Source organism: Lepisosteus oculatus, chromosome 21, assembly GCF_040954835.1.
Source record: "Lepisosteus oculatus isolate fLepOcu1 chromosome 21, fLepOcu1.hap2, whole genome shotgun sequence".
Taxonomy (NCBI): Eukaryota; Metazoa; Chordata; class Actinopteri; order Semionotiformes; family Lepisosteidae; genus Lepisosteus; species Lepisosteus oculatus.
In genome coordinates, this window is record NC_090716.1 from 11,910,943 (window position 1) to 11,938,741 (window position 27,799).

The window sequence follows — 27,799 nt, forward strand, 5'->3', positions numbered from 1 at the left end:
ACCGAAAGGTTGGTGTAGTGCGTCCCCTTCTGTGTGCAAGCACGTTGGACTTCTTTAGCATGAGCAAATCTACATAAAGGAGTTATGATTATTAATTGGTGTAACGCTTCTAATTTTCCTTGGCTTCAGCGCGTTAACGTATCGATGAATAAAACAACACTTCACTGCTGTGTTTCGTATTGGCTGCGCTCGGAAGCCTCTCTTTCGTGCAAACTCGTTTTCTTTCGGTAATTTCCGCTAGGCCTCCTTCCTGTGTTTTGATCCCGCAAAAAGAAAAAAAAAAAGAAGCCATTTCCTATCGGCTTTGTTTATTCTCGACATACTTTAAAAAAAAAAAAACATCCCGTACTATTGCGAACCAACACGTTGTCGATTTGGGGTTTTATCAAGAAAAAGGGATATCATCCGTTACGCTGTTTGGGAGAGTGGACACTTTACCCTCCCGGATTCGCTCGGACATATTCGGCCTAACTCGGTCGTGGCCGGAGAAATGGATGAATCTGAATTGGCTACGAAGGGGCTCGGGTTAGAGGAGGCGCCCGAAAGCGCTGCTGCTGTGCCCGGCGAGGGGGAGGACTCGGATACTGAATCGGAGGCCGAAGTTACAGCGATGACAGTAATGGGTGAACCGGGGCACATCGAGATCGGAGCCGAGTCCTTGCCGAACCCAGACGAGGCCGAAACGGCGTTTGCAGGAAAGTTTTTTTTTTTTAAATCAGACCTCGTCCTGCAGTGCGCTGCCGCGGAGGTCTCGAGTGATTCAAAGCCTCAGATTTCCGATACGGTTTAGAAAATACTTGGGATTTACTGTTGTCCACACAACGTACGTGATTCAAAATTAAATGCACATCATTTGGCTGTTGGTTTGGGAGTGCGGGGTTTGTATTGTTTGCAAAAGTGCATACAGCATAAAACGCCCAAGATGTACAGTTAAATACGCTTAAACCTGAACCTACCGATTGATCAACATCTTTACGGAAAAAAAATAGTAAACGTATATGAAGAAGTTTCGGAGTGCAGGATATAAAATCAGCTCTACTTGCACGACTACATCTAATATAAACACATGTCATGAGCCATTTTTTGTATTTATTTTTCACAGCAAATCTCCAACAACGCCTTTAATCAATGGCTTTCCTGTAACCTACCAACTTCATCTGACTAAAGCAGCCCTTTCGTCATATACAGATAAAAGATGAAAGAAAACATCAGCGTTTGTTGAAACCAAGGATTAAGGGATTTTTCATTTTTGTGACTGGACCTTTGGACAAAAGTCCTTCCTCTGTGTCGAAAGAAGAGTTGCCGTCTAAAACGTCCTGTAACAATTCCTTGTCGTTTGAAAACGTCTCTTCTCTTTGTCACACTTTTTTGCACACTTCAATTCAGCCGCCTCTGAGACGTAGATGATTCTCTCTTACTGATGTATATATTCACCATTAGATGTGCCTATATATTCTTCTTTCAAAGCGCGAATTGTCTTCCAGAAAATGAAGATTTGTATTAATTACGTTTTTGTTTCGTTTCACAGACGTGACCACTGTGACTGTAGCAGATGTGGCAGGTCCAGGAGATAACGTGTTCACGACTTCAGTTGCAAGCGCAGCCTCCATTTCTGAGCATGTTCTGGTAGGTAGTCCCCTTGGTGCTGCAGCTGTACGCTGCCCTAGCAAAAACAACTAGCATACTGCCTCCAGCTTTCTCCACAGAATAAAAAGTCGGCAAAGAAGAAAAGCAAAGGCTTAAGGGGATGAGTTATGGGGATGGATTTAAGGAATGTGATAATTTGCAGTAAGTTTTCTTGTAAATTTAAATTTTAAAGCAAATGCATAAGACTCATGGGTTAATGCCTGTAGTCCAGGCATCGCTGGTCTGAGCTGACCAAGACCAGGAGTTCCTCTGTGGTGGTGCAGTTTCTCTGGGACAGGCTTGAGATAGCCAGCGGTAAAGCCACGTCGATCAATAATCGGTAATTCCAAACTGGAGGGCTAAGAAAAGGGAAAAAAAAGGCGATTCCCTCTTTGAAAAGACGTGAAGAAGATTGTTTTAAAACTATTACACAAAATTGCACAAGATAAGTTACCAATCTGTACTGTGGAAGTGGAGGTTACAATACTATATTTGCAGTTCTGATTGAATCACTGGAAAAAGGAGAACTCTATTGAGCTGAGTGGCTTGTTTTTGTAATAAAGAGTTGTGAATATTTCCATATTTGCAGTGTAGACCTCACAGCTCACAGCCTAGGTTTACCTGGGCATGTACAGTGGTTAATGTAATGTACAGTACACACACACTGTAAATACGACGTTACAGTATGACCGTGTAAAAAGATTCAAATGCCATAGTTCTTGATCTGCGCAGTTAGAAATTGGAGGTGTTAAAAAGTACTTTGTGGTCTGCACAAGCAGGATGACTGTATTGTTAACAGAAGTACAGGAGTTTCTTGTCAGAGGATACCTAGAGAGACGAATGGAAGCAGAGGCCACAGTTTGCGAAAGAGCGCCTGTTTGTCCCTGAACAGAATACAGCACTGTGGGATGAGTGCTCTGTGGTGCCACCTGAGGATATCCTGGTTCGCAGGACCGCATTTAATTCCTCATATGGAATTTGCGTTTGGACACCCTTGGTAAATGGGTGTACTGTAAGGTGGTTCCTGACCCAGAACTGTGCGGACTACGATGGACTCTCCCTCTCGTTTCACTTAGTGTTGTGTGAGTGGTGTGAGCTGGGGTCGTCCTTCAGTAAATCCGCTGTACTCTTTCGGCATCACTGTAGGCACAGACTGACTGAATCTAGTTTCAGACCGAGATTACTGCTGCAGACCTACAGTGACCCAGACCATCGGGACTGCAGATCAACCTACCCCAGCTCTTTGACTGCTCTTCCAGGGGCTGCAAAGAATTAAGACCATTTGTATTTCATTAGTTTCATGGTTCGAGATGTCTGTTCTTTGCAATGCTTAACAAATGTTTACACCTTTTTTGTTTTACAATTCTCTTGTTTAATCATTCAGCTGAATTTTCATCTGAACACTGGCAGTCTGCTGTAGGAGAAATCGTCAGACTGCGATGCAGCTCCTCACTTACTGTATCATCCTGGTCTTCCCTGTGACCAGTTTCTGGTTATATCCTTTGTGGTTAATGTACTGTTCTGGTCCATGGGAAATGTCCCTCGTGGACCATTTTCTATCTGTACTACAGTCTATTTCACTGCACAGGGGTTTCACAATACAATTAGTTCAATAGAGCTCAATTTCAATTTCACAAACCCTAACCACCCCTCTTAAGGATTCAGAGGTGACCTCAGTGTGCATTATCACAATCCAGGGTTTCTAATTTCAATTTCAGCTTGAGGTCTCATTGTTTTGCTTTGGTATTTTAGACTGGAAGGACTACCTTGCAGATAGGAGACCCTCTAAACACCCAGAAGGCCACTCTGATTGTGGTTCACACCGATGGTAGCATTGTAGATACTTCAGGGCTGAAAGGACCTGCTACACCGATTTCCCCAGGTATGAAGTGTTTTTAAGAACTATAAACCTGATTTTGTTTTGTATTGTTTTAGTATCTGCCTACTCAGTTTGAACAGCCAATCATTTCTTTACAGCAGACACCTCTGTATTGCATGGGGGTTGACAGACCCACTCCTGTCTGTCAGGGCCATTCGTGTTTTGACACAGAGCAGGCTTTAGAGTGCCTTACAGGAGAGATACTGTATCTCCTGTTAGAGAAGGCGCACATCTCTCATTGTTGCCACTGCAAGCTTGCATGCAGCCAGCTAATGACCCAGAAAGAGCTGCGGTATCTCTGGAATCTGAGAGGCTCCTGGCAGTCTGTCCACCCTATCCCACTGGCGCTTGGCCACTTGTGCGTCACAGTTTAAGGACATGATATAACCCAGTTTTGAACCAATCAATACCTGGGCCACAGATAAAGCAGTTTGTTCTCTTTACATTTGACATTTACTCCCTAAACATGAACAAATATTTGATGATTATCTGAAATCTTGGTGGCATGGTGGCGCAGAGGTCTGCATTGGTGCTGTGTCTTGCAGTGGCTGGGGCCCTGGGTTTAATTCAGGACCTGGGGTGCTATCAGCGTGGAGCTTGCTCTTTGTCCCTGTGTTTGCATGGGTTTCCTCTGGGTGCTCCAGTTTCCTCCCACAGTCCAGAGACATACAGTACTGGTGGGTTAATTGGCTTCTGGTGTGAGCGCGTGCATGTTTGTCTGTGTGTTTGCCTGGCGATGCACTGGTGTCCCGGTCTTGGGTACGCTGTTACTTGAAGGATACGATGCGATCCAAAATCTCACCAGAGTGACAATCGTGTTCTCTTGTTGTGAAAGATGTTCTAAACCCTGTGTGAAGTTTTTCAACTTTTTGTTTTCTTCTGAAGGTCCGCAGACCCCATCAACTCCAATAACACCAGGTCCTGAGAAAGATGGGACAAAATATAACTGGGACCCCTCTGTGTATGAGAATGAGCTGCCTGTAAGATGCAGAAACACCAGTGGACTGCTGTATAAGAACAGGCTAGGCTCTGGTAAGTTACTTGAGTTCTAGGACCAGAACTAAAGAGAAGTGGTCTTTGGACACTTGCTTTCTTTTCCTGTTAGTTAAATTAAAGCATGCATACTGTCCTTCAATGCTTATGTCTGTGATGACACTTTCCCTTTTAGAAAAGTAAATTTGTTTCTGCTGTACATTCAGGTTTTCAACACTTGTAGCTTTCAGTTGCCTCATTGCAAGAAACCTGTGTCATTTATGTACATTTGCAACTAACAAAATAAATTCATATTTATTTAAGATTGAAATGGCCTCAAAATATGAATAACATCTCTTATGTTCTTGAATTATTTGTAAAGTGTTTTTCTTGCTAAATTTGATTTTTCAGAACTCTACAGCTTTAATTAAAAATCCCCAAGTCTGCTTATTGAAATGATTTGAAGTTTTTTTAGTGGTAACAGGAACCTGCAAGTTCTGACAGAAATGTTCATTTGTAATGTGAAGATATGGTGCAAGAATAAAAATAAAACAATTACGCTTTCAAGTCCTCTGTCTTAGGCTTCCAAAGTACATATTTATCATCAGTGCTATACAATAGCCTGAATGCATTGCATATAGTGTTAGTTTTTGTTCAATAATTATTTATTGATCGTTTTAGCTACTGGTATGAAATTGCATTAATCTTTATAGGCCAAGTGCAATATTTGTGCAGGAAAAAAGAGTTCTCACTGACATCTGGTGGACGCAAGAGAAACCGAGGACTTTGGAGGACTTTTTTTAGCAAGTTACAGAGCATAGGTAAATTAGGACAGAGCTCACAAGGCTGAATTGAGGCATTTTGTTCTTTTTTTCCCCTCACTTTCACAAATGTCAGTATTTAGAAATGTAATCATGTACCGTTTGACAGACATGGCCCAACAGAGAGAAAGAAGTCTTATTGCAGTGAACCGTACAGTGCGTCCGTGCGGAATCTGTTTTTAGTTGTTTGAAAACAAAGGAGTACATTTTCTAAAGTGTCTGTGTTTTTGGAAAATGTTTGCTAATGGGTAATGTTTGTAATTTCCTGAATGAGGAGTGAATGCCGGTGACAAGGCAGTGCTTCCTGCTTCCTTTCCTCATCACAGGGGGGAAAGGGCGCTGCATCAAGCACAACAATAACTGGTACACCCCGACTGAGTTTGAGGGCATGTCTGGCAGAGCCAGCAGTAAAGACTGGAAGAGGAGCATTCGTTACGCAGGCAGACCTTTGCAGTGTCTGATCCAGGTGAGAGGAGCGAGTCTGACAAAGGTAAAACTGATATGTGACATAGCAGCCCCAGACTGAGGCTTTGAGATTCTTGTGGGCTTTTGCAAGACCAAGAGAATCTAACAGGATGTTTGGGGAAGATGCACTGACTAGCATCTTCTTGTTTGTTACTTTTCTTAGTCTTCATTATAACCTTACAAAAAGGTTTTATTTGCCTAATATTTTTTTATATGTATAAACACAGATTATAAGCAGCAATAAAGTTCTGCATAGATACACAAAATGAATATTTTTGTGTAGACAACCATTCTTAAAATCCGTAGCAACTGTAACTAAATCAATTAGCATCTGTACCGTTAATATGAAGAAATCTCTTCTGCGCACTGGATAATATAAGCAGAAACAATCATTTTTAATCAAACTTAAAAATCGTCATGTTATTATTGTGAGATGTGTTAAGGAACAAATGAAGGATTTATAAGATCAGAATTAGTTCTTCAGTGGGAAGAGTTTCTTTTGTCACTGGTCATAAAGCAAGCTGGGAATAAAGTTGGCCGATTCTGTTTTGCTAGGATGGGATCCTGAATCCTCATGCTGCCTCATGTACCTGTGCTGCCTGCTGCGATGATCTGTCCTTGGTGAGCAATCTTAGTCCACTCTCGCTTTAAAACCCTGCAGTAACGCTGGAGTTGGGATTTCTCAAATTTCAACTACCTTCCAAGAAAGCACTCTTTTTTTGTGTCTCTTTTTGAGCATAACTTGTATTTTTCATGTAAAGCCATTTTAAATAGGTGCACTATCCAACTTGAGAAGTAACGATGCTCAGTATTATTGTCACCACAGTCCTTCCTCAGCTCCTGTTGTGACTTTGGGTATTTGTTGATTTTTCCCTTTTAATTTTCGGCTGTTTTAGGCTTATTCCTGTATGCTTCCCCTCATGAAAAAGACTCGCCGAGATTACGATCTGGAAAATATGGCAGCAGACATCAGCTGTGACCAAAGCATCCTGTATATATATATAAAAAATGAAATCACTGCTCTGTTGTGGGGGCTTTTCTCGCAGCTATTACTTGCAGTGATTCTAACCCCACACCTGTGAGCTCTTGAAATATACTGTGATAAATAAAATGATCCATCTGTTCTAAGACACTGTTTATACACACTTAACATGCTAGCTAAACTTCCATTTCTTTTTGCCACATGGACCTGGATTTTCAGAGCTGTTCTATGGCTCTTTTTGTTTGCTTGTGAGTTTCTAAAGTGAAGTTTTTTGCCTAGACCATAGTAGTTCAAGTATGAATACATAACTGTTTGAAGTTAACCTGTTACTCTGTGGCACATTCATATTTATGAAAATGAAAATGTATGACTTATTTTTTTTCAATCCACTAGATGGTACTGTGGCCTCTGTGGTCCACCTTGAGCACAGTGGTTATCATGGATGTGTTGCTTGATATTTTGTGGTGGTTTCAAAGACAGTGCAGTGTAAATGCTGAGAGTAAAACTATCTCAAAGCTCTCATTCATGTGCTAACAGTGTGTAAATCAGAAATCTCATTCAAAACATGTAGCTTTTCATTGTGGTAGTAATGAGTACGTATTAACATACCCACTGTCAAATCAGTTTTGAATTTGACGTTAGCTCTGAATGTGAAGGTATCAAATATCGAGCTCAGTCTCTCCCCTTATGCGCCTTGTCTAATATTTTTTCAGTGCACCAAGAATGGGGATGGGCCATCTTTGAGAGGGGAGAACATAAATATGGTAATTGGATTTCGTGATTATCTACCCACCCTAAAAATGACACAGAGATCAAAGGAAAAGTAGCAGACCCAAAAGGAAAAGTAGCAGACCCACATGAACATTTATACAGTATATTGAGAGAGAAATAGAAGTTTAAAATTTTTCACAGGGGTTGAACCCACTAGTAGAAGTTCGTGCAGTTTTATTTTGAGCTGCATGTTTTTTTACTACTTTTTTATTATTCGGGAGTTATTTTCCAAGTGACTTTTTTATAGAGCATGTGTAAATTAACACAGGGCTCACAGGGCTGAATCGAAGCATTTGTTTTGTTTTCTCACTTTCATGAATGCCAGCATTTAGAAATTTGATAACGTACTGTGTGACAGACATGGCCCAAAGAGAGAGAAAAATAATTCTTATTGCAGTGAAGGCGAAAATTGTTTGAGAACAAAGCAGTACATTTGGTACGTACATATATTTCAGTGTCAAAATAGAAACGGGAACAATCGAAAAGATACTTCTTTTTTGTAATAAGAATTGGAAAATGTTCGCTAGTAGCGGTAATTATTGTCAATGTAGCTTTCTGGCGTGAAGTATCCTTTGAGCCATAGTAACAATGCGGTACATTGAGAAAACTAATTCTGCTCTGGAGAACATGTCATGTGTGAAACACAAAGGTCACAAGTTTTGTATTTTGCTCTTAGTTCAACTGTAAGTCTCTGCTCAGTGTAACCGACCTGCTTGTGGTGGTGGGGTTATTAATAAGGCAGAATAAGGAGAATGTCTATATGTTCTTTTTTGTGACTAGACTGGTCCTGTAAGGCTGTTTGTCCCATACAAAAGACGGAAGAAAGACAATGAGCAGCCATCTATACCGGAGAAGAAGGAGTCCCAGTCCCCCAAGAACATCACCCTCCTCCCCGCAGCAGCTGGGACGACCTGTGAGTGAATTAATGATTTGCTGCTTATTGTCAAGCAGTAACTACTGCTGGCATTCAAATATTCTGCAATTGAAGTGTGAATACAGTTTTGTTACATCGTATGATGTTGAAATTCAATATTTTATTTAATAAGAATTAAGACTGTTAGCTATGCACTAGGAGGAATAACTAGTTATCCTTGGGGTAACCAGCCATAAACCAGCTGCAGGAAGAACACATACTGTCTAATATATTCGATCTTTTGTGTTTTTCTGCTTTTCACTGGTTTAATATTCTGTCATCCTGTATAATTGTGCTCGTCTGGACATATTAAAAAATGAATCAGTTTAATAATCATCACTTTATATTCTAATGTAACCCATCATACCAGAGAGATTACAAAGGTGTGTGTCACTTTCAGTATGATGAAACATAATTATGCATGTCAGCAGTAGTTACTAGGATTCAAACCATTTAAGAAATAAAAAAAAGATGTAGTTACAATTTATTAAATTAGCAGATAATATCCCCACTCCCTGGATAGAGGGTTAATTTAATTAACATATGTCAGGGTCCGCTTCAATAAAAAAATAACTTTGTTTTCTCAAGGATATTTCTGTGAAACATAAATGTTGGAAAGGAGATAGGCATTTACTGGGTGAGTTCTACTATGATGATAATTCACTAGTTAACAGTGAAAATCTGCAAGGAATATTTCTAACTGTAAAGATTGGCTTTTTTGTGTTTTTTTTTGGGGTTGTATTGAGAAACATTTTGACCCAGGAGCTTCTGAAAGCCTGGGGTAGAGGTGTCTTGACTGTGGTTATTATCTTGGAGAAAGAAGAACTTTGTCATCTATTGCTAATGTGTTTCCGATTGCCATTAAATATGGCTTTCACATCAGCTACATTTCTATTAAAAGCGAATCAATATTCTGAGAAGAAGCTCATGTTTCTTTCGAGCCATCCCATTGAATGTGCTAAAGATTTGAAATCGTCTTTTATTTCTTTCCTGTTCTGCCTTTTTTATCCGCTTGATATTACTTCTTGGTTTTTAATATGCGGTCTGGCATTGCGTAGAGTCACTGAACTGAGCTTCCAGTTCAATTTCCTCGATTCTCTACTTCAAACTATCTCTAACAGGGAGTTCTTTCAATTGTGGCTTGTCCGAACAGAGTGAGCAATTCAAATGGAAGGTCTTTTGGCTCCTTGAGAAGTTTGGATTGTGTCTGGCACAGGTCCTATGCTGGGGGCTAAGATTAAAACCCATTAGCTACAAGAGAAATGGAGCAATACTTCTTTATGAGTTGTATTCTGGTTTCCTGAACCAGTTTCCAGTTCAGAACAAGTTCAGGTTAACAGAGTAAGTAAGTGCCAGTCTCCCTTGATGAGTTAATTATTAAACCTTATCTTTTTTTCTTGAACCTGACAGCTAATTTCATTTTGAAATGTGCACGCTGCACCTGGCATCAAAACACAAAATTTAGTTCATTTGGACCGGCTGCACATTGTTTAAAGCTTTTGTCTCATTTTTCTGCATCACAAGTTTTAATTTCAAATTAGGGGCTGGAGATAACACAGCTATATCATGAACAGCAGTTTTTTTCTTCATTAAATTTAAAATGACTTTTTATCGCACGTGTTCCTTGTGTGATTGCCAAACCAAAGACCACTCTCTGAAAAATGTGTGTTGATACAGAAGGTACTTTACGATATAGTATGCAGGATGTGCAGACTAAAGTTGCAGCGATAGTCTTTTTTTGTTTTCTCTTAGTTACAGTTTCACCCTCTGGGCAGATCACGACCTCAGGCACGTTGACCTTTGACAGAGCGTCCACAGGTGACACCACAACCATCATTTCCGAGAGCCCAGCACAAGCAGATGTGTTCACTGGGACAACAGGTGAGGCTGTGGTTTCTCAAGCTGTCAGTCCTTGGACAGCTGTTTGTTGTCTATGATAGAGATTTATATGTTAGATGGAGACGAATGCACAGCTCGATAGTTTTGGTCATGCCACAAGGGAGTCAGTTGCGTTTGTAAGTGTATGTGCCCATCACCTTGTGAATCTACATCGACACAAGATCTCTTCAGCTCATGCCTGAAAAACTTTTCCAAGAGCAACGGAGGAAATATATTATGCATTCTGCTTAAAGCATTTTTTACTGCTAACCCAAGGACACGTGACAGAAAGGATCATTTTTGCCTGTTCACATTTTTAATAGGGATTCCAATGAGCAGACTACCAAAACATCAAGAAATATGGAAAAACAGTGATTTAATTGCGTTGTTTTGTGTCTTAAGGTCATTAATAATGTTTTTAAAGACAGACATATAAAATATAAGAGACATAAACCTTAGCAATTTAACATTCCAAGTCAGAATGTTGTATCAGTCTTTAGGTATGTATTATAACCTCCCATAAATCAGTTATAAACACACAATTAGTGATGTGAGAAACAATTACAGAACATAAAACCCTTAACACTTGGGTTACGGTTAGTGGTGGTGTTTAGCTTATGGTAAGGATTGGGGGTTTCTACTACTGTAATATTCAATTAATTTACAGTGAAGGTTGGTTATAATATTTTTTACTCTGTTAATACTTTGTATATATTGTATAAATCTAAATGTTGTATTTAATTTATAAAAGGGCTGTAAATACCATTTCCAGACCGAATCTAAACGGATATCTTATCTTTTGTTTATCTGTTATGCTTACCTTTTCTGGAAAGGTCAGTAAAAAGACTGACAGACCCTCAGTCCCATAGCTCTTCAACACTGCCATCGTTCAAGTGACGTAGAAGTAGCAGAACCTCCAGCAGCGTCTTCTGATGCGCTGAGCTGGGAACGCGTCATAATAGGAGCACTATTATGACAAAGTTCTTTTACAACTTCCTGTCAACAGCTAGGTACTGTACCCTCCTGCTTCGCCTTTTGTCCCAAAATTTGACTACATCTAACCAGTCCTCCTGGTGTCCGTCTGTGGCCTCAAGGTCGTAGTCCCCATCTGAGGTCCGAGACAGCCAAACCGAACATCCTGGCTCTCGAGACAGTTTTTCTGCTGTCATGTCTGCTCGATGAGTGAGCTACATGTACAGGCGGCCTGGGAATTTCACTTCAGGAATTAATCTATTACTGGGCGAGAATGTGGAGGAGAGATGTGGTTGTGTACTTTATCGCAATCCTGTATAATCTCGTTACATTTCCCCCTGAAGTAATAAAAGAGCCTGTTAAGCAATTTAACAACATTAAGTCATTTCTAATGTGGCTATTATCATAATTTTCCTGAATTTTAATTGCACTGGTCTGACTTAATGGATTGCATTTAGAATTCAATTCAGTTCGTTTTTATATAGCACCTTTCACAAGTTGCCCCAAGGCACTTAACAATGCAATTGACGAAAGATTTTGTCAATAGAACTGCAGAACTGAAGTACTGGACTACCAAAAAGCTGTAAATAGTGTTAGATGTTTGTTCTGGTTCTTCAAATGTTCTGATCGGCTCTAAAATTATGATAACTGTGAACTGTTACTCTGTTCCGTAATGGTGATAGTTATTTTAGTATTTTATGCATATGAGTAATTTATCAGTTTTGTATCCAAAGATAAAATAACTTAAAAACATGTCTGTAACAATTTTTTTTTGTGTGTAATGACTTTTACCACCTCATTAAGAGATTCAGATACTGTAATACTATATTTAAAAATGCAGTGGTAACTGCATTATTTGGAAAACATAGTTAACTTTTTGAACAGTTCCAAAGGCCTTGTATGTAACAACTGACTATAGCCATCAGCCTTGTTTAACATACATAAAGACAATATTTTCCTTCCTTAGTTTCTTCAGACTGTGATTCTGTTATACTATATGACTTTTGTGACACTAGCATTTTTCACAAGATGAAAAGACTGAATATCGGAGTTCTAATAAATTAGCAGGTGTTAAAACTTTGTTCACGGGAGTGAGAATCCTTTGATTGCAAGCCTTTGTTAACATCTGACAGAAAAAAACTTTACCATTTTTACTCTGTCCTACTGTATGTAGCACGAAGCAGTGCTTCTAATTGAAGAATGAAAGATTTGATACTGCTCTCCATTTCTCAGGAGACTGTAATTCAGTGCTCTAGCTAATAATTTTCAGTGAAGTCCAGTTGTATTATCTTGAAGAAGACCCAATTAAATAATCTTAATTGAAGTAATCTGTCCCCCAAAATAAATGTTAAGATAGTTGTCTGGACAGGTTTTAAGTAATGTGTATTGCACTGTCTACTATGAAGAAAACTCTTCACTCAGGTTAGGTGTGTCTTTTATTCATGCACATGGAGAGGATACAATCATACAGATCTGAGAGCAGCCTCTCAATGATGATGGCAAAGGTAAGGGGTTTTATACAGCAAATTCAGGGTCACTTAGCTCATTCCAAATTTCCATAATAGGAGTTGTTTTTCTCTCTACAAACACTTCTTTGTAATTGACCACTTTATGCTTAAGAAGCAATTTTACCTTTTCTATAGACAAAAGGAAGTATCTAAATAGAAGGCGTAAAATTGAGCTAGACATTCTGTGGATATAGCATTAACATCAAAAGGTCAGGTAATGTGCTTGCAATTATTCTTTCATACTGTTGCTAGGTAAAAAAGGCATGTTAGCAAGGACAAATAGTTACTATCTTATACACTTATAATAAAGGTAAATGCTAAAATTCTTCCTCACTACATAAACAGCAGTATACTGGAAGTGTAAAAGGCTGTTGGATGTACTCCATTATTTTGCCTCCCAGCTTCAGGTTTGTTTTGAGGGGTCTGAGGAATTAGGGGCGTGCTGTAGCCCTCAGGAACGGTGGCACTTTGGGTCTAAAATGGATTTTCCACTCACACGTGAGATCTTTGTAGAATTGGCATTTATCTCACAGACTCCTCAAAGTCCTAGCAGTTTGACAAAGGCAATCTGTTCGTGGCAGTACAGTGCAGTTTGCTTGCCTGATCTAATGGCCTCCTGTGAGGCTTCACATATTTCTCTGTCAGAGGTTTAAATGGCATGGGTTTGTAACTGTTCTAGGGGCTTCATACAGTATCTTGAAATAAAAAATGAAGAATACTTATTGTTTTGTCTATAAACCTTTCTCCCACAACAAACGGCAAACAGGTAGTAGGTCAGGGTTAAGCAAGGTCACATGCTGCTAGGTTTCTAAACTACCTGATTTCCCCCATCACTTAAACTCTCTGGAGTTCTGGACTAGAATCTCTTTTCAATGGCTGGTCCTTCTTATGCATTAGATATTAGATAGAATAATGACGTTGTTTAGTTATGTACTTCAACTAAGGAACTAAGTTCACCATTCTTAAGCTATTATTATACAGAGGTACACATGTGTAGCAAATGAGAACTGGAACCAGTAGCATTTGTTGTGTTTTTAATGCCTGTCAGAGTGCTTTTCACCAAAATGAAATCCAGAACAGTAATGCAGCCCAAGACCAGTCACTTTGTTGCTGTTTTTATTGATGTGTTACAGTGGGGTACCTGAGCAATCATGCTCTCAGCTTCATATCTTTAACTTTTAATTTCTTGTGTGCTCACAAGAAGTTGCTTTACACCGTTTTTTCCATAATCATTTTTTTTCTTTAGTGGAAGAAAAGTGTGATGGGGTGGTCATGTATTTGCAGATTTTTTGTGACTCTTCTGTATAACTCCCCGTTCACACACACGCCCAGTTTGGAACGTGCTGTTGTAAATCGCCTGGGCTCACTCTCCAATCCTGGGCTCAATGACTCTTGCACCAGCATGGAAGGGATGAGGACTGTGCATGTGTTGCTCTGAAATGTGCACTGGTGCGCTGTCTGCTATTTGTCACACTGTCAGCCCCACAGAGTCTACAGGAGAGTTGGATTCAGCTGGAAAGAGTGAGGCAGCTCTTATGGGCAACATTACTAGCTCAGAGGCATCTGGTAGATCCCAGGGTTCTGATACTCTGGCCACTCCAAGCCTACCAAACCTCAGTGGTGCTTAGCCCACCTATTGGGAAATCCCAGCCACAGCTGGCTAATGACTGTCCACATCTGAACTTGTAATATCTGTGTGGTGGGGCTCAATCTGTGATCTGAGCTACTCGGGGCCCTTGATGACAGAATTTGTGTCTGTTTTTAATGAGATATCTAGGGAAGTGCATTGAAGAATAGGTTCTGGACATGCTATTAGTTTCATCATCATCTTTAAAGGATAAACTCAGCATGCTATGTAGATAAATTGTTTTTAATATCTCTGTTTGGCAGCGTGGGTCTACAATGAGGCTGATTTAGTTTTTTTTCCAATTATTTGCTTTAAATTTACTCTGTACCATTTATGATTTTTTTTTTCCTCCGGTGTGGAAAAATGTTCAGTTAGAGGTTTGTAAGGATTTTGAACAATGTTGTGCTATCACTGCTACAAATGTGCTATACATCCTGCTACAGAAGTGAGACTAAGCCATGAAGCTGGAGATGTGTACAATAAAAGTGAAAATAAGACCAAATATGAATGTTAAGAAGGACATGGCTGACTAAACAGGGGTATAAGTGGCATTGAATAGATGCGACGATGGTAAAGATTAATGACCAAGCCCTTTTGAGGATATCTGACTTAGACAGGAAGGGACGACAGCAAATCAGGCTGCAGGAGTAAGCGGTAGTTCATTGGGGTCAAATGACCCCATAAATACATCAGGAAGTGGGGGTGCTGTAATTTATCAACAGACAGGAAAAACATAGCAAATAGTTGAAAGCAGGAATGCACATTTTTGATTGTTAAAAACAATTATTTATTACAGTTTTGTACTGCAACTAGGCAGCTTTCTGTAAAACTAGGACAGAATTAACAGTGCTGAGCTTAATGGCACCCCTGACCAGCACTTTTCAGCATTAAGAAATCTGTTTTCAAAGAACCCAGAGTTACAAAAATTCAGCCTGTCTGATATAGACTGGACTCAAATATTAGCACATGATCAACTGAAAATTACTTGGGAATACTTGTTCAGAATGCAAGACAAGCACGTTCCCAAAAGTCATACCGGACACATGATTAAAAAAATCCCCACAGAAAATGAATGTTTCTGTTGGAGAGCAGCTGATCAAAAGAGGTATGTCAGGTTTATAGTTAAGAAAGTTGTTCATCGGGAAACCTGCCAATCATATCTCCTTTGAAAAAAGAAATATCAACTTCCAAGGATGAGCTTCAATTAGAAAAACAGATTCCAGGGACTAAAGGCATTAAGAATTCTAAAGTATAGAAGGTGCATAATGACAAAGAGTGTAGTAGCTTTAAATAATTCACTGAAGTATTCACACGTTAAGAATCCAGTGCTCTGCATGATATCTTGGTAAGATTAGACAGTGCTGAAATATAGGCAATCTTGAATTAAGTGATGACACTTGACATTTACCAATATATGATGGTGTGTATGCTAAATAAGGTTTTAAATAGCATGGAAAGACTCAAGCACAAGGCTTTTGTTCATTTACGGTTGTCCTTTAGATCTCCTTTAGTTAGGGCTTTCCAAGATCATCTTGTGTACAGCCTTCAGCTCAAGATGTGGTCTCTGTCATTGCCACAGCAAATGTTAATCTTCCCCCCTGCGGTGTTAGAATATTGCACTTGAGTTCTGATCACAAGCTTTTCATCTGACAATCCGCAAGGTGCATGCTATCACTTTTTCTACCACTTCTAAACTCGTTACTTCGTTTACAACTCCGCTGTGAAAAACGAGTCTGAACTTTCCCTGTGGTAACAGCAGGGCCCAGCCACGTGTTTCTCTGTAATTTGCAAGTTTTTGAACCTGGTTTAAATGTTCGCACAAGTACAACAGGAGACAGACACTTTATTTTAGGGTGTGTGAGAAGGCTAGTTGATTTGCTGTACATACGACACCAGTATAGTAATGATTTCTAATTATTTAAAGGTCTAAGAAAAGGATTTCTGAACCATCTGAAGCAAAAATGTTAGTTCATTCCAGAGATGTATTCATTCTTTTCTGTTTTAATGTAATTGCACTTAAGGCATAAATTATTTTATTTGTTCATTAGTTTATGTGGTGTGTAATGAATATTTAAGGTATTTTAGAAATATTAACGTCAAGCATTACATATATGCTGATTACTGGTAATTCACCTCAGGATTATTTCAATGCTGGAATTGTAGAATATCAGGAGAAAATCATACTTAAGGAACATGATTTCAATTTCAGTTTTATGCTGCAGTAAATAGCATTCCCCTCACCACCTTTTGTTTCCATTGAGCCGAAGAACATTAAGAATAGGCATCAGTATTAGTATGTTTGTGTCTTATTTTCTATTTGTCTTTCAAGTATTAAATATTAATGGCAGTCTGTCCCAGCCTCATCAGTTGATAATCATCTGTATTTCTTATTTATTTCTTAAGCAGGAACTGGCTCAGAAATGTCAGTGTCTGCTTTAGAAATCCATCACTGGCAGTGCCCTAACAGCTATTAATGTACTTCAGGCAGCGTGTACCCCAAGGGTGCATTGTGTTTGGTTTCAGAGTGTCTAATGAATCATTGTTGCCTGATTCCACATAACAAAGTAATTTGTCCACCCTTTGGTTCTGTCTTGCTGCTTGATGAGGTGATGAATCTTTCCCATGACCTGTTATTTTGGAGCTGAGGAAATACAGGTCGTTTTGGCATTTTACACTTACACTGCAGCACAAATTCAGTTTCTAGCTCTGTCTTAGATTACCTGATATTCAGAGTACAACAGCACTCAAAGCCTTTTGACCATAAGGGCAAAGTAATATCTCACTGGATTTGTACATATGGCTATTCCTGTGGAAAAATGCAAGGTAAATGTTATTTAGTCATTATTATTATTATTGCTGCTAATATCATTAGTACTATTATTATAATACTATTATTATTTAGCTTTTTAAATACAAAATTATTATTATAATATATAATAACTTATTATAAGAACTGACAATCTTTATGCAAGCTGATGTAATCAGAATTACACAGAGCCTGGTATTTTAATAGTAGTTTCTAGTTTTATTGTAAGGCTTTTTAATTAAGTGTAATCTGCATCCATTAAAGTTGAAAAAAAAACAGGAGTTTCTCCTGTATCCTTCTCACTTCACAGTAAGGAGATCTTAAAATAGACATCTTTTCTAAACTTCTTTAGTTAACCTGTGTTTAATAATTAGTATGGTCTTTTTGTCTTTAGGTTGTAATTACTTGAAGGAATCTGAGACTTTAAAACTATAGCATGAGGCATAGGAAAGGCACATTTGATTTGCTACTCTTAAAAACCTAACTTCTGCCTGTTATCATATTTTCTCTAGTTTGTTACCGAGTATCCCTTTGAACTCTGAGAGGAACATCTGCTTGCTTTGATGGTCATTTATTATTTCAGAAAAGGGAATTAACCGGTCTCAAAATAGCTGTTTCAATCACAGGAAGATGACAGGCCCCCGGGTGTCTAACCTGGGTATTGCTGTAAAATGATTCATAGATCAAGATGAGGTTGAGAAGACTTCATGGGTTGTGTCATCTGAATCTGTCTCGTTTCTAAATCACGTCTGATTATGATGGTAACTTCTCTGACATCTCTGCTCGGACTGGGAATTTCCTTCTTTCAAGTACGATTCTTCTCTTTTTTTTAATTAACTTAATTCCCTAAATGAATTAACTTCAAGCCTCAAATCTCCAAAGAATGAAAATGTAGCTCCTACTGTTTTGACTGTGCTCAATGTTTAATTTTATACACTCTTCGTGGAAGAGCTCTGGTTTTTTGGAAACCTGAAATAGGGAAGCTTGATCCAGATTGTGCCACTCATTAACAGCAACTGACTGGTCTAATGTTACACTGAGTCGGTAATGTTAACGTCTCTTAAAGTCTGGTCCTTTGTCTTGCAAGACTAACCTCTTCATCACTGAAGAGCTACATCTAGAGCTACAATGTGTGCACAAGTGGCAGTTTTTTAACCAGAGCCCCACTAGGGTTTTCTATTATTATAACAATGCTGAGTGTTACTAACACTGCTTATTTCTGGTGAGAAGAAGCCAAGCCTGGAACCAAGAATGCCAAGCCAAGAATGAAGTACTAGTTTGACATAAAATGGTTGCAGATCACCACTGAATTGTTTTTGCAGAGTGAAAGCAGTGTGGAAAGAGAAGAATAATGCAAATATATTTGGAACAATTAATCAGTAATGGTGTGTGTGCTAAAGTTAACATTTGCATTGATGCTTTTGCTGAAAATGGGGCTTTCAGTTATTTTTTGTTTTGATTTTACTTTCATCTTTTAGCAAGGCTACATTTTGCTTTGAATATAATACTGCTATTGTTATTTTGCTACTGATCTTATCATCCTGTAGTTCTGAAATAAACTTCATCTGCAAAATCATTATGGACTCTGTTCAACTGCAGATAAAAACACTTTTCACAAAAGCAAGGTGCCATTTTACTTCATCACTGAATTTTTTCCCCTCTTGTCATTTTAGCAAATAAAAGGTTTAAAAATAGAAGAAAAACTACAATTTTTTAAATTCACTTGGATGTAAAAAACTTCAGCTTTTCCAGTAGCTGGTCATATATTTTTGACTGTTTTCGTAAGGAGATGTAGAAACTGCTGATGAACATGGTAGCTGAAAAACCCTCTGAAGTCTAATACAAATTAAAAAAAGTTTTTTACTGTGCAACACTGCAATATAAAACCTGGTTTCTCAGTAGTCGTGGAACTGATATTTGACTTTTCAAATTGAACAAAAGCTAAAGGTGGTGATTTGTAGAATAAATATTGAGTGAAAATGTGACAGAAGACGTCAATTCCATTGTGGTCTTTCTGTAATGAAACTTTACTGTATGTAGTTCGTTTCTACTCCCTACTTTCATCTTACTTGTTAAAGAAGTTAGTGAATCTATCCCAGATACATTGAATATTTCATCAAAAATAGAAGACAGCTTCAAGTACCTAAAATGCAAAAAGGCATTGATGAACCCAAAGTACAGAATCGGCAGGGAGGCACAAACCAGGGGGTGCCAATAGAATCTAAGACGTGTAATGTAAGACATACATTTAAAACTGACAACAGCAGCACTTGGTAGGGGTTTGGGGAGTCTGGAACTAGCTACCACTAGCTACCATGCTGTTGAAACTGATGGCTTCTTCCATGAATTGGCTGGATGTGAACCTTGGATCAGTTACTTGCTAGCAACTTAAATGACCTGAAAAGGACCATATGACCTTCTTTTTTTATAGCCTTTCTTATGTTTTGTATGGTTTTGTCTTACAGAGATTTCTAGCGGTAACAGTGTCAAAGACAAAATATGGTTTAAGCTCAGTCCTTTCAGATCTTGAATTGAATTACACTTTATTTTATATTTATTACCTTAACTATCAAGAACCTCTTTGCAGTATCTGTGATCTTTGAAGCATTTAGTAAGACTGTGATGTTCTTTGATAAATCTCTCATACTGGGTGTGGGGGGGAATTCCTAGAACTTAATTCCAGTTCTTTCTTCTTTTTTATTTTCATTTAAAAGCTCTTTTATCTATAAAGTTTCCATCTTGATGGAACACAGACCCTGCAGTCAAATGTTCTACTTGGTTAATATAAAACAAAGCAGTGACGGTTTAAGGCCGGTGTCTGAAGTCTTTTTTGGTCATGGTCCGCTGGAATATCTTTTGAAGCGCAGGTCTCATCATAACTGCACCGTCTGTCCTGCCGGTGCCGATGTTCCGGGTTGAAGATGGGTTTGAGTAACAGGTGTTCTGGTGCAATTTCAAAATCGACGTGGTCGGTTTTTTTTTCCCCCCTCATCCAGTCCTGACATCCCTTCCTGCTCTGGCCGTGAATCAGTCCATCCCGGCCAAAGCCGTGTCGCCCAGCTTGGTCAACGGCCTGGATGTGAGTGAGCAGAGGAACTGGCTGTACCTGGAGGAGATGGCCAACTCGCTGATCAGCACGGCGCAGCAGCTGAAGGTCCTCATTGAGCAGGCCAAGCAGGCCAGCCTGGCCAGCCGAGAGGTGACCCTCACGCAAGCCAAGGGGCCGCAGGAGAGGAAAGACGTGAGTAAGACCCCCTGGACTCCGGTCTCCAGCGCAGGCTTTTTGTCCTCATGTTAAGCTGGTATCTGGTACCTGCGCGTCATCTGTGCGTCTTGATGGTGACGTACTGTTCAACAAGTGGTCAAAAGTCTTCCATAGACATCTTTTTTATTCTTCGCCTTTATGGGGCAAAGGCGCATGGTTCACAGTGCCCAGACCTTATCAAAATGAGTGCACGTGTATATCGTTAAGGTGTAATTTACCTGGAAAGTCAAATCTTCAGTAAAGATCAACATTGTTTTAAGTCACTAACATTAAAATTTCATCCCAAAATAATACAAAAATGGGAGCTAAAAGGAGACTAATTGAAAGGTTTAATCATCATTCTAAACTAAAAATGATTTTTTTTATCACGTGTACAGTAGAGTATATCCATCCATTTTCTTACCGCTTTATCCAATACAGGGGAGCCAGAGCCTATTCCTACATTCAAAGGACACAAGGCAAGATAGGACGCCAGTCCACCACAGGGCACACACTCACAGAAGGGCCAGTTTTCCCAGAAGCCATTAACATACCAGTATGTCTTTGGACTGTGGGAGGAAATTGGAGCACCTAAAGGAAACCCACCCAAACATGGGGGAGAACATACAAACTCTACACAGAAACCACCCCAGGAATTGAATCCAGGGCCCCAGTATTACGAGGCAGCAATGCTAACCACTGCATTACCATTCCACCCTCATATATATATGTGCGTGTGTGCTTAAAACATTCAAGTGTTCCCATTGGGTACATTTGGGTCCATCCCATTGGTATTCCAAGGCGTACCATGTCACGCCTGTGCAAATATTGTAGAATACACAGCTGGAACATAAGAAAAAAACAACGTTACTACTGAGAAGAGGTCATTCATTCTGGCTCATTTGATTTATTGTAGCTGTAGTCATATCCTAAAGGATCCTCTGCCCCAAATTCTCCTCAGTGTGATTCCTGCTCGTGCCCTCAGGTCCTGCCTTGCTTGGGAAGGCCCGCTGTTGCATGTTCACTGAATAAAATACAGTAAATGGGTGCTGCAGGTTTGCTGGTAGTAACCTCCAAATAGCAATACATCTCCTGGGATCCTGTGGGATTTACAGAACCTCCGAGAGTCACTTGAAATATGGCCATGTATAAAGGTGGCAAAAGTCTGCTGAAAGTGTAAGATTTGCATTAACATTTCACCTTAAACCATCTTCCCTCTGTTTTGCGAGGTTTATTTGTAACTATTTTCCTTTCTCTTAAAAGCTTCTTCTGTGACACTAGTAGACTTGCTGTTAAGGTCTGTCTGTCACAGTAACACTCGTTGAAAATCTTTGTACAGTACAGTAATGTACAGTATGGCCTGGAAATGCATGAGGTGTGAAGAACCATTGTGAATAGCCATATTCTTTCATAACTATGTCCGTCTTATATTGTCACATAATGTACTACAGCATATCTTATGTGTGGTTAAAAGTTATAAATAACACTCCCTTATATGATACTAAAGTACTAATGCATTGGCTTTAAGTTAATTAATATTGTTAAAATACAACAAACAACAGTAATCATATACTGTAGCAGTCAGCTAAAACCATATGAATCCTTCCTAAGAGGATGCCTGCATAGCTACTGCTCTGTCCTGTGGTTAGCACAGCCCACTGTAATGCAAAAGGCAATACAACTGTCAGCGAGCCTGTAAAGTCGTCTCCAGTCTGTCACTCCTCACGCCGCCTGTACAGAACCAGGAGAGTTCATTCCAGTATAAAAACAAGACCCCACTGAGATGTGTGTATGTGGACAGGAAGCAGGGAGAGGCTTGCTAGCTGGATTCCTCTCACGATCCTAGTCTGTTGTGTGGCTAATTTGAAAATTGTACTTGACAGTCTTCGGCTTGGTTTCATCCCGCTCTGCTTTTCTTGCATTCAAGACCCTGTCAGCCAGACCGAATCACGACTAAGCGAATTTGCAGATGTTGAGATCCTAATGTAGTAATCTACAGTTCCTTCTTTTTTTTTGACTGAAATGATTGTCACTGGTTTTGATAAAACACATTTTAGAGTTTTTAGAGTGAATTTCACAGTGGTCTGCTGTGGTCCATTGAGTCTTCAAACCAAAGGAAGATTCATTGACCTAAAATGAGTGAAATTCGTTTGTGGATTGAGCTCCAGTTATAAACAGAAAGTGAAAGCACTAACAGAAAAAAACAAGGATAAATATTGTACATTTCTTAGTAAATATCTAACGTGCAGTTTCTCCATTTTCAATATTCCAAAAAATAGGAGAGAAATGACTGAATATTTACTAGAAGTCACACTGGCAAAAAGTTTTTTAGTGTATTTGTTCATTTTAGTGTTGACATACTGTAGCTCTGTTATAGGTTTCAAAGAAAAAACTACAAAAAAGCTCCACAGTTGATCTTACAGTATGTGTATAGTGGTATTTTTATAGTGGAGTTTTGCTACGTTTACAGGAATTTTTCATAACATTGTCAGCTAACCTAGTATTTAAGCTGCATGCTAGAAAAGTGTCTGGCTTCAGATCAAGATTTAGAAAAAAACTGAGAAGTAAAGTTTACTTTTTTATTTTTGCTTGTATAATCTTGGAAAATCAAGTATAAAAAATCTTGCACATTAAATTGGTGCCTCATCTCCAAAAACGACTTATGAGGCTGATAAATGGATAGTTAAATGCTAGACTCGTATTTCCTGACATGACTATATAAATATTATAGTTAGAAGTAAGGCCTAATAAAACAGCCAGGGCTTGACTCCATAAAAGCTTAGAAACTCTAAATGAGAATGCCACATCATATTTATCAGGATTAGGATATAAATCAGTTTAAATAACAGATCTTCTCCAGCACAGATGAACTGATTATGGAGTACAGAAAATCAAAGAAGTTTTTACCAGAAACCTTGTTTGTGATTTATTTATCACAGATATTTTCACATTTTCTTTTAATGCACATTGTTTTGTAACAGCTTGTCAACATCTATTTGTACATTTACCATAACTAAACATGCTAGCCTTTTCTTCATTTGCTGTCCTCTGTATTTGCTGAGTTTATGCCACTAGCTAAACAGACCTTTTGTTTTGCAGAGAAGTTAAGTGTACATCATGAATATAGATTTATTAGTTCAGAGACTACTGTTAAGTCCATCATTTGTGCTCACAGGGATCTCTCTTCTGAACCAGATGGGTGAGTGAAGTTGTAGGAGGTCAGGTTTTGTACCCTGATTAAAATAGGTCTGTAGTGTATAAAGAGGGTTCAGTGGGGCTGTTATATTTGCCAAGAGTTTGTAGTCTTGTCTTATTGAGCAGGAGGATTACACAACTTAGCTTAGCACCGGGGTCCTGTGAAGGCGTTAAAGCCTTTTAATGCAGTGGGCCTAAAGAGAAAAATAAAGGCATTACTGCTTTTTACTACATAATAATGCCGGGCATTTCAATCACGATTGGGAGCTAGCTGTCTGCCTCAAATTGGATTTTTTTATATTCTTCCAGAGAACAGATAAACCCTCTTCACTTTCTTCAGAAATAGCTACTACTCTCTAATTGGCTTCTCTAGTTGGTTGTGTCCCTCTTCAGATGCTGAAAATAGCTGGATTTATCCCCTTACCCACTCTTTCACCTTGATTTTTTTCCCTTTCTCATTGCAGGCCTTCCAGAATCAAATATCATTTCAGCCTACAGAGGACACAGATGTAAAAACTGAGATCATCATTAAGGCAAGCAGACAACAGGCTAATAATAACCTACTGGCTTTTTATCTCCCATGTGGTGTTTTTTGTAAATCTACCTTTAAATAAGTTACAATGTGGGCTAAAAAATAAAATTCACTATTATTTGTCATTGGTGCATAACGTTTTCACTGTTTTAGCACCTTATTTGAACGTCTTCTTATGTGCAGGAAAAACAGCAGAAAAAATATTTGCCTGGCCTGAACAACTACCAAACCTTTGTGTTTGAATGCTTCTGAATGGTATTTATAACACAGGGATGCAACTAGGTAATCTGATGTATTTGAATAATGAAATTGTTGTGGCAAATAACTAATAACCAGGTGTGCAGAAGAGTACAAAAGCTACAGATTTATTTCCTCAAGAATCCCTCATCCATTTGAATCCAGCATGGGAAGATTGTTCCCTATTATAGGTTACTAAAATTGCTGTAGTGCACAGTGGCTGGGTTTTGGCCTTGTGACTGGGTAAACTTTGAGGAAGCTTTATAATCCTGCTCCACAGCTGACCATTACAACGGTATCTGAGCTGATAACTGCATTATCTAATTGTCTCTTAATAGATTATAAAATTCATAATAAGTACCGATCAGACTGAGCAATTGATGGATAATTGTGCTGTAATTAGGGCAATCATTCAAGAAGAATGGTATGTGAAAACAGATACTTAATCAATAAGCTTATGTGCTAATAAATTTAGTTTTCTAGTATACTGTAAAACTGACTTGTGTCAATGTATTTTAGCTCAAATTAAATGTGTAAATTAGTCCAATTGTGGGGCAATTTTCAGAAACAAGTTCAAACGTGATGGGACATTGCTACACTACAGTGACTTCACAGCTTTAGAGATAGTCTTTTCTCTGTCTGCTGTGGGACAGCCTTCAGTATGCTGCATCTTTTTTTAAAAACACCAAACCAACCGTTTCAGATACATACACATTTTAAGCTGGAGAATAAGAAGTCTATGCTAACCCCATAAGTGTGACACTTAGTTTATCTTGTTGTTTCCTTTTAGGTAAAACCAGTTCATGGTGGAAGATGGTACTTGAATTAATGTCCTTTTTTATAGCTCTACTGACATCAGTATTGCTCGTAATGAGCTGTGTGTGAGTCGTGCAGGACCTTACTTCTTTGGCCAATTGGCGCTTGTTGGATGTCAACAGATTTCCCTGCTCTAGTCACCTTTGGTTTGAGGGGTTGTTCTGTATATAAAGTTTCCAGGCTAGGTAATGCCTTTCACGTGCGTGCAGTGTGCCCTAATCAAATCCAAGAAAGAAAATATCCAGGTGTATCCCGCCTCAATGCCCGTTGCTCTGGCTCCCTGGAAAAAGAGGTTAGAAAGTGGATGGATGGATGGGAAGAAAATGATCAGTATCTGCGGTTCATGAAGTCCTGATCATGTACTGTATGTTTCTCCCACACTACGTTTGTTTTCTTTTCCACAAATGCTGTCCATTTGTAAAGTTATAATATTCTACATTATTTAGGGTTCTGGAAATAGGAAAAAAAATAGAAAGCTAAAATGTAACGTGTTAAGCCAACACGTGTGTGTATGGGGGCTGAGGCGATTCTGAAGTCTGAGCCTTAGTGGGTGAGCTGATGTTCGATTGAAATGTAGGGTATTTAAATTCTCTTTTGTTCTGCTTGTTTCTACAGCAAATGTGTGTGAACTGTGGGCGAGAGGCCATGAATGAATGCACTGGCTGCCACAAGGTCAATTACTGTTCCATTTTCTGCCAAAGAAAGGTAAAGGAAGCTTTTTACTGTGTCTCATTTCCCTCCGTTCCAAGAACCTCTTCACTCCCGTCTAAAAGCTGACAGCAACTCTGTAGAAGAAACTAACTACATAAACGTGCATCTTTGCTCTTTTCTGAAGAAACTTCTTTCCATTATCAAATTGAAGAAAATAAGGGGTGCATGATACTCCTAGAAATTGCAAGTATGTAATTGCGCAAAACTTTGTAATATTGTAGACATTTGTTTGTTTTAAAAAGCATTTAGTGGGATAGAGGATCAGAATAATATTTTAGCATTTCTTTACAAAAATAAGACTCCACAGCTTTGTGCTTTCAGTCCCTGCGGAGCAAGTATGAAGTCTGCTCAGGCGGTGGAGCTCTCTTGCTGTCTGATGATGCCGGATTGTTGACCTTGAGCCTTTCCTTCTTGCTTTCTCCAGGACTGGAAGGAGCATCAGCACATCTGTGGCCAGCATACCACCACAGTATCTGTTCAGGACGAGGATGTTCAGATTACAGACCTGGACATTGAGAAAGTAAAAGTCTAGCAGCTGGTCAATCTACAAGCCTTTGAAGAAGAGAAGTGTTGGTTTTGTGCTCTAGAAAAATGAGCATTATCTGTCATCTTGAGAACATTGAACATTTAGACTGAAGTGTTAGCAGTGAGTCATTCATTGCCTGTTTTTTTTTTACTTCCCCTTACCTCATGGGTTACCTTATTAGGACTGATCTCATGATGCATTTTTTACTGCTTTCATTTAAACTTATGTTTTTTTTATTTAAAAAAAAGTAAAGTTACTAAGCACAGGAGTATTTTTCACTTGAAACGACCAAGTCTTGAAATATCAGTTTGTCACTCTTGAAAGATCCTGTCAGAAGTACATTTTTTTTTGTTTTATTCCCCAATTCCACTTATTATATATACACCTGATCAGGAATTGCCAGTTGTGAGGCAGTTTGACTCACGGCTGCAAAACGTGTCATGCACAAGGAGAAGGAGGACTTGAGTACTGACTCCTCTGATGCATCCTGCAAGCTCTCCAGTGCCTTGAAGTCGAGAGGGCATGGACTGGAGAAGTGTCTGTCACTGGTGCAGTGCAAGCATGCAGGGCTAACGGGGATCTGTCAGGACATTCTGTTGTGTTGCAAATCAAGGGAACTCTGACTGACTCAAACCCAGCCAGCTTTGGTGGTGCTGCTCCCGATGTCTGCCATACTGATTACCCAGATTCAAACCTGCAACTTCTGATCTGTCTGGCTCAACCTGTGATCCAATCATCTTTACTGGCAGAACCACTCAGGATCCCCTCTGTGTTTGAACTATGAACACATGAAGAACCCTTATTCCTGCTTACAGGACCCTGTTCCCTAATGACCTGTGAGGACCTTCACGTTGCCCAGACATGACTTACTGTAAACGTGCTTTGCCTGAAATGTGAAGTTCTTAAGTATTCAGTCATGTGAAATGTTCAGGTGCTGTTTTGTGTTAGGTGCTGAAAGATGTGTGAGAGAGTCACCTCATGAAACATCTAGAATCATCAGTTATTTTAGTATGCTGTGTGCTTTGTATAAAATATTATTTTAAAATTATTTTTATATCAATATTCCATCTATAGCTGTAGTAGGAAAAAAGATTGAATACACAAATTTTGACACATAGCAAGTACAATGTGTGTGCCTTTAATATGCACAAATGCACAAGTTCCTGACTATTCACTTACATAGCTTTTTTTTCCCTAAACTACATGTTTTCCAGTTAAAAAAAAATACTCATTGTTTCAACAGAACTTACTATTACAGAAACAGGGAAAACCTGAACTGGAAAAAGCTTTGAAATAAAAATGGTCTGTTTCATCATTA

At 39.0% G+C, this 27,799-nt stretch overlaps 1 protein-coding gene across 3 annotated transcripts; it reads left to right on the forward strand.

The window, feature by feature from the left end:
- The first annotated feature begins 245 nt into the window (after positions 1-245).
- Positions 246-27,799, forward strand: deaf1 (DEAF1 transcription factor). Of its 3 annotated transcripts, XM_069181630.1 has the most exons (13): positions 247-692; positions 1,526-1,626; positions 3,379-3,508; positions 4,391-4,537; positions 5,625-5,764; positions 6,319-6,384; positions 7,459-7,509; positions 8,297-8,429; positions 10,182-10,310; positions 20,217-20,461; positions 24,124-24,192; positions 25,860-25,949; positions 26,380-27,799. In XM_069181630.1, exons 1-13 carry the CDS (start codon positions 491-493, stop codon positions 26,485-26,487), a joined length of 1,611 nt encoding a protein of 536 aa, XP_069037731.1. In that variant the 5' UTR covers positions 247-490; the 3' UTR covers positions 26,488-27,799. The 3 variants fall into 3 exon arrangements, with proteins under 3 accessions (XP_069037733.1, XP_069037731.1, XP_069037732.1); XM_069181631.1 differs by lacking the exon at positions 24,124-24,192; XM_069181632.1 differs by lacking the exons at positions 7,459-7,509; positions 24,124-24,192 and having other exon boundaries at positions 246-692.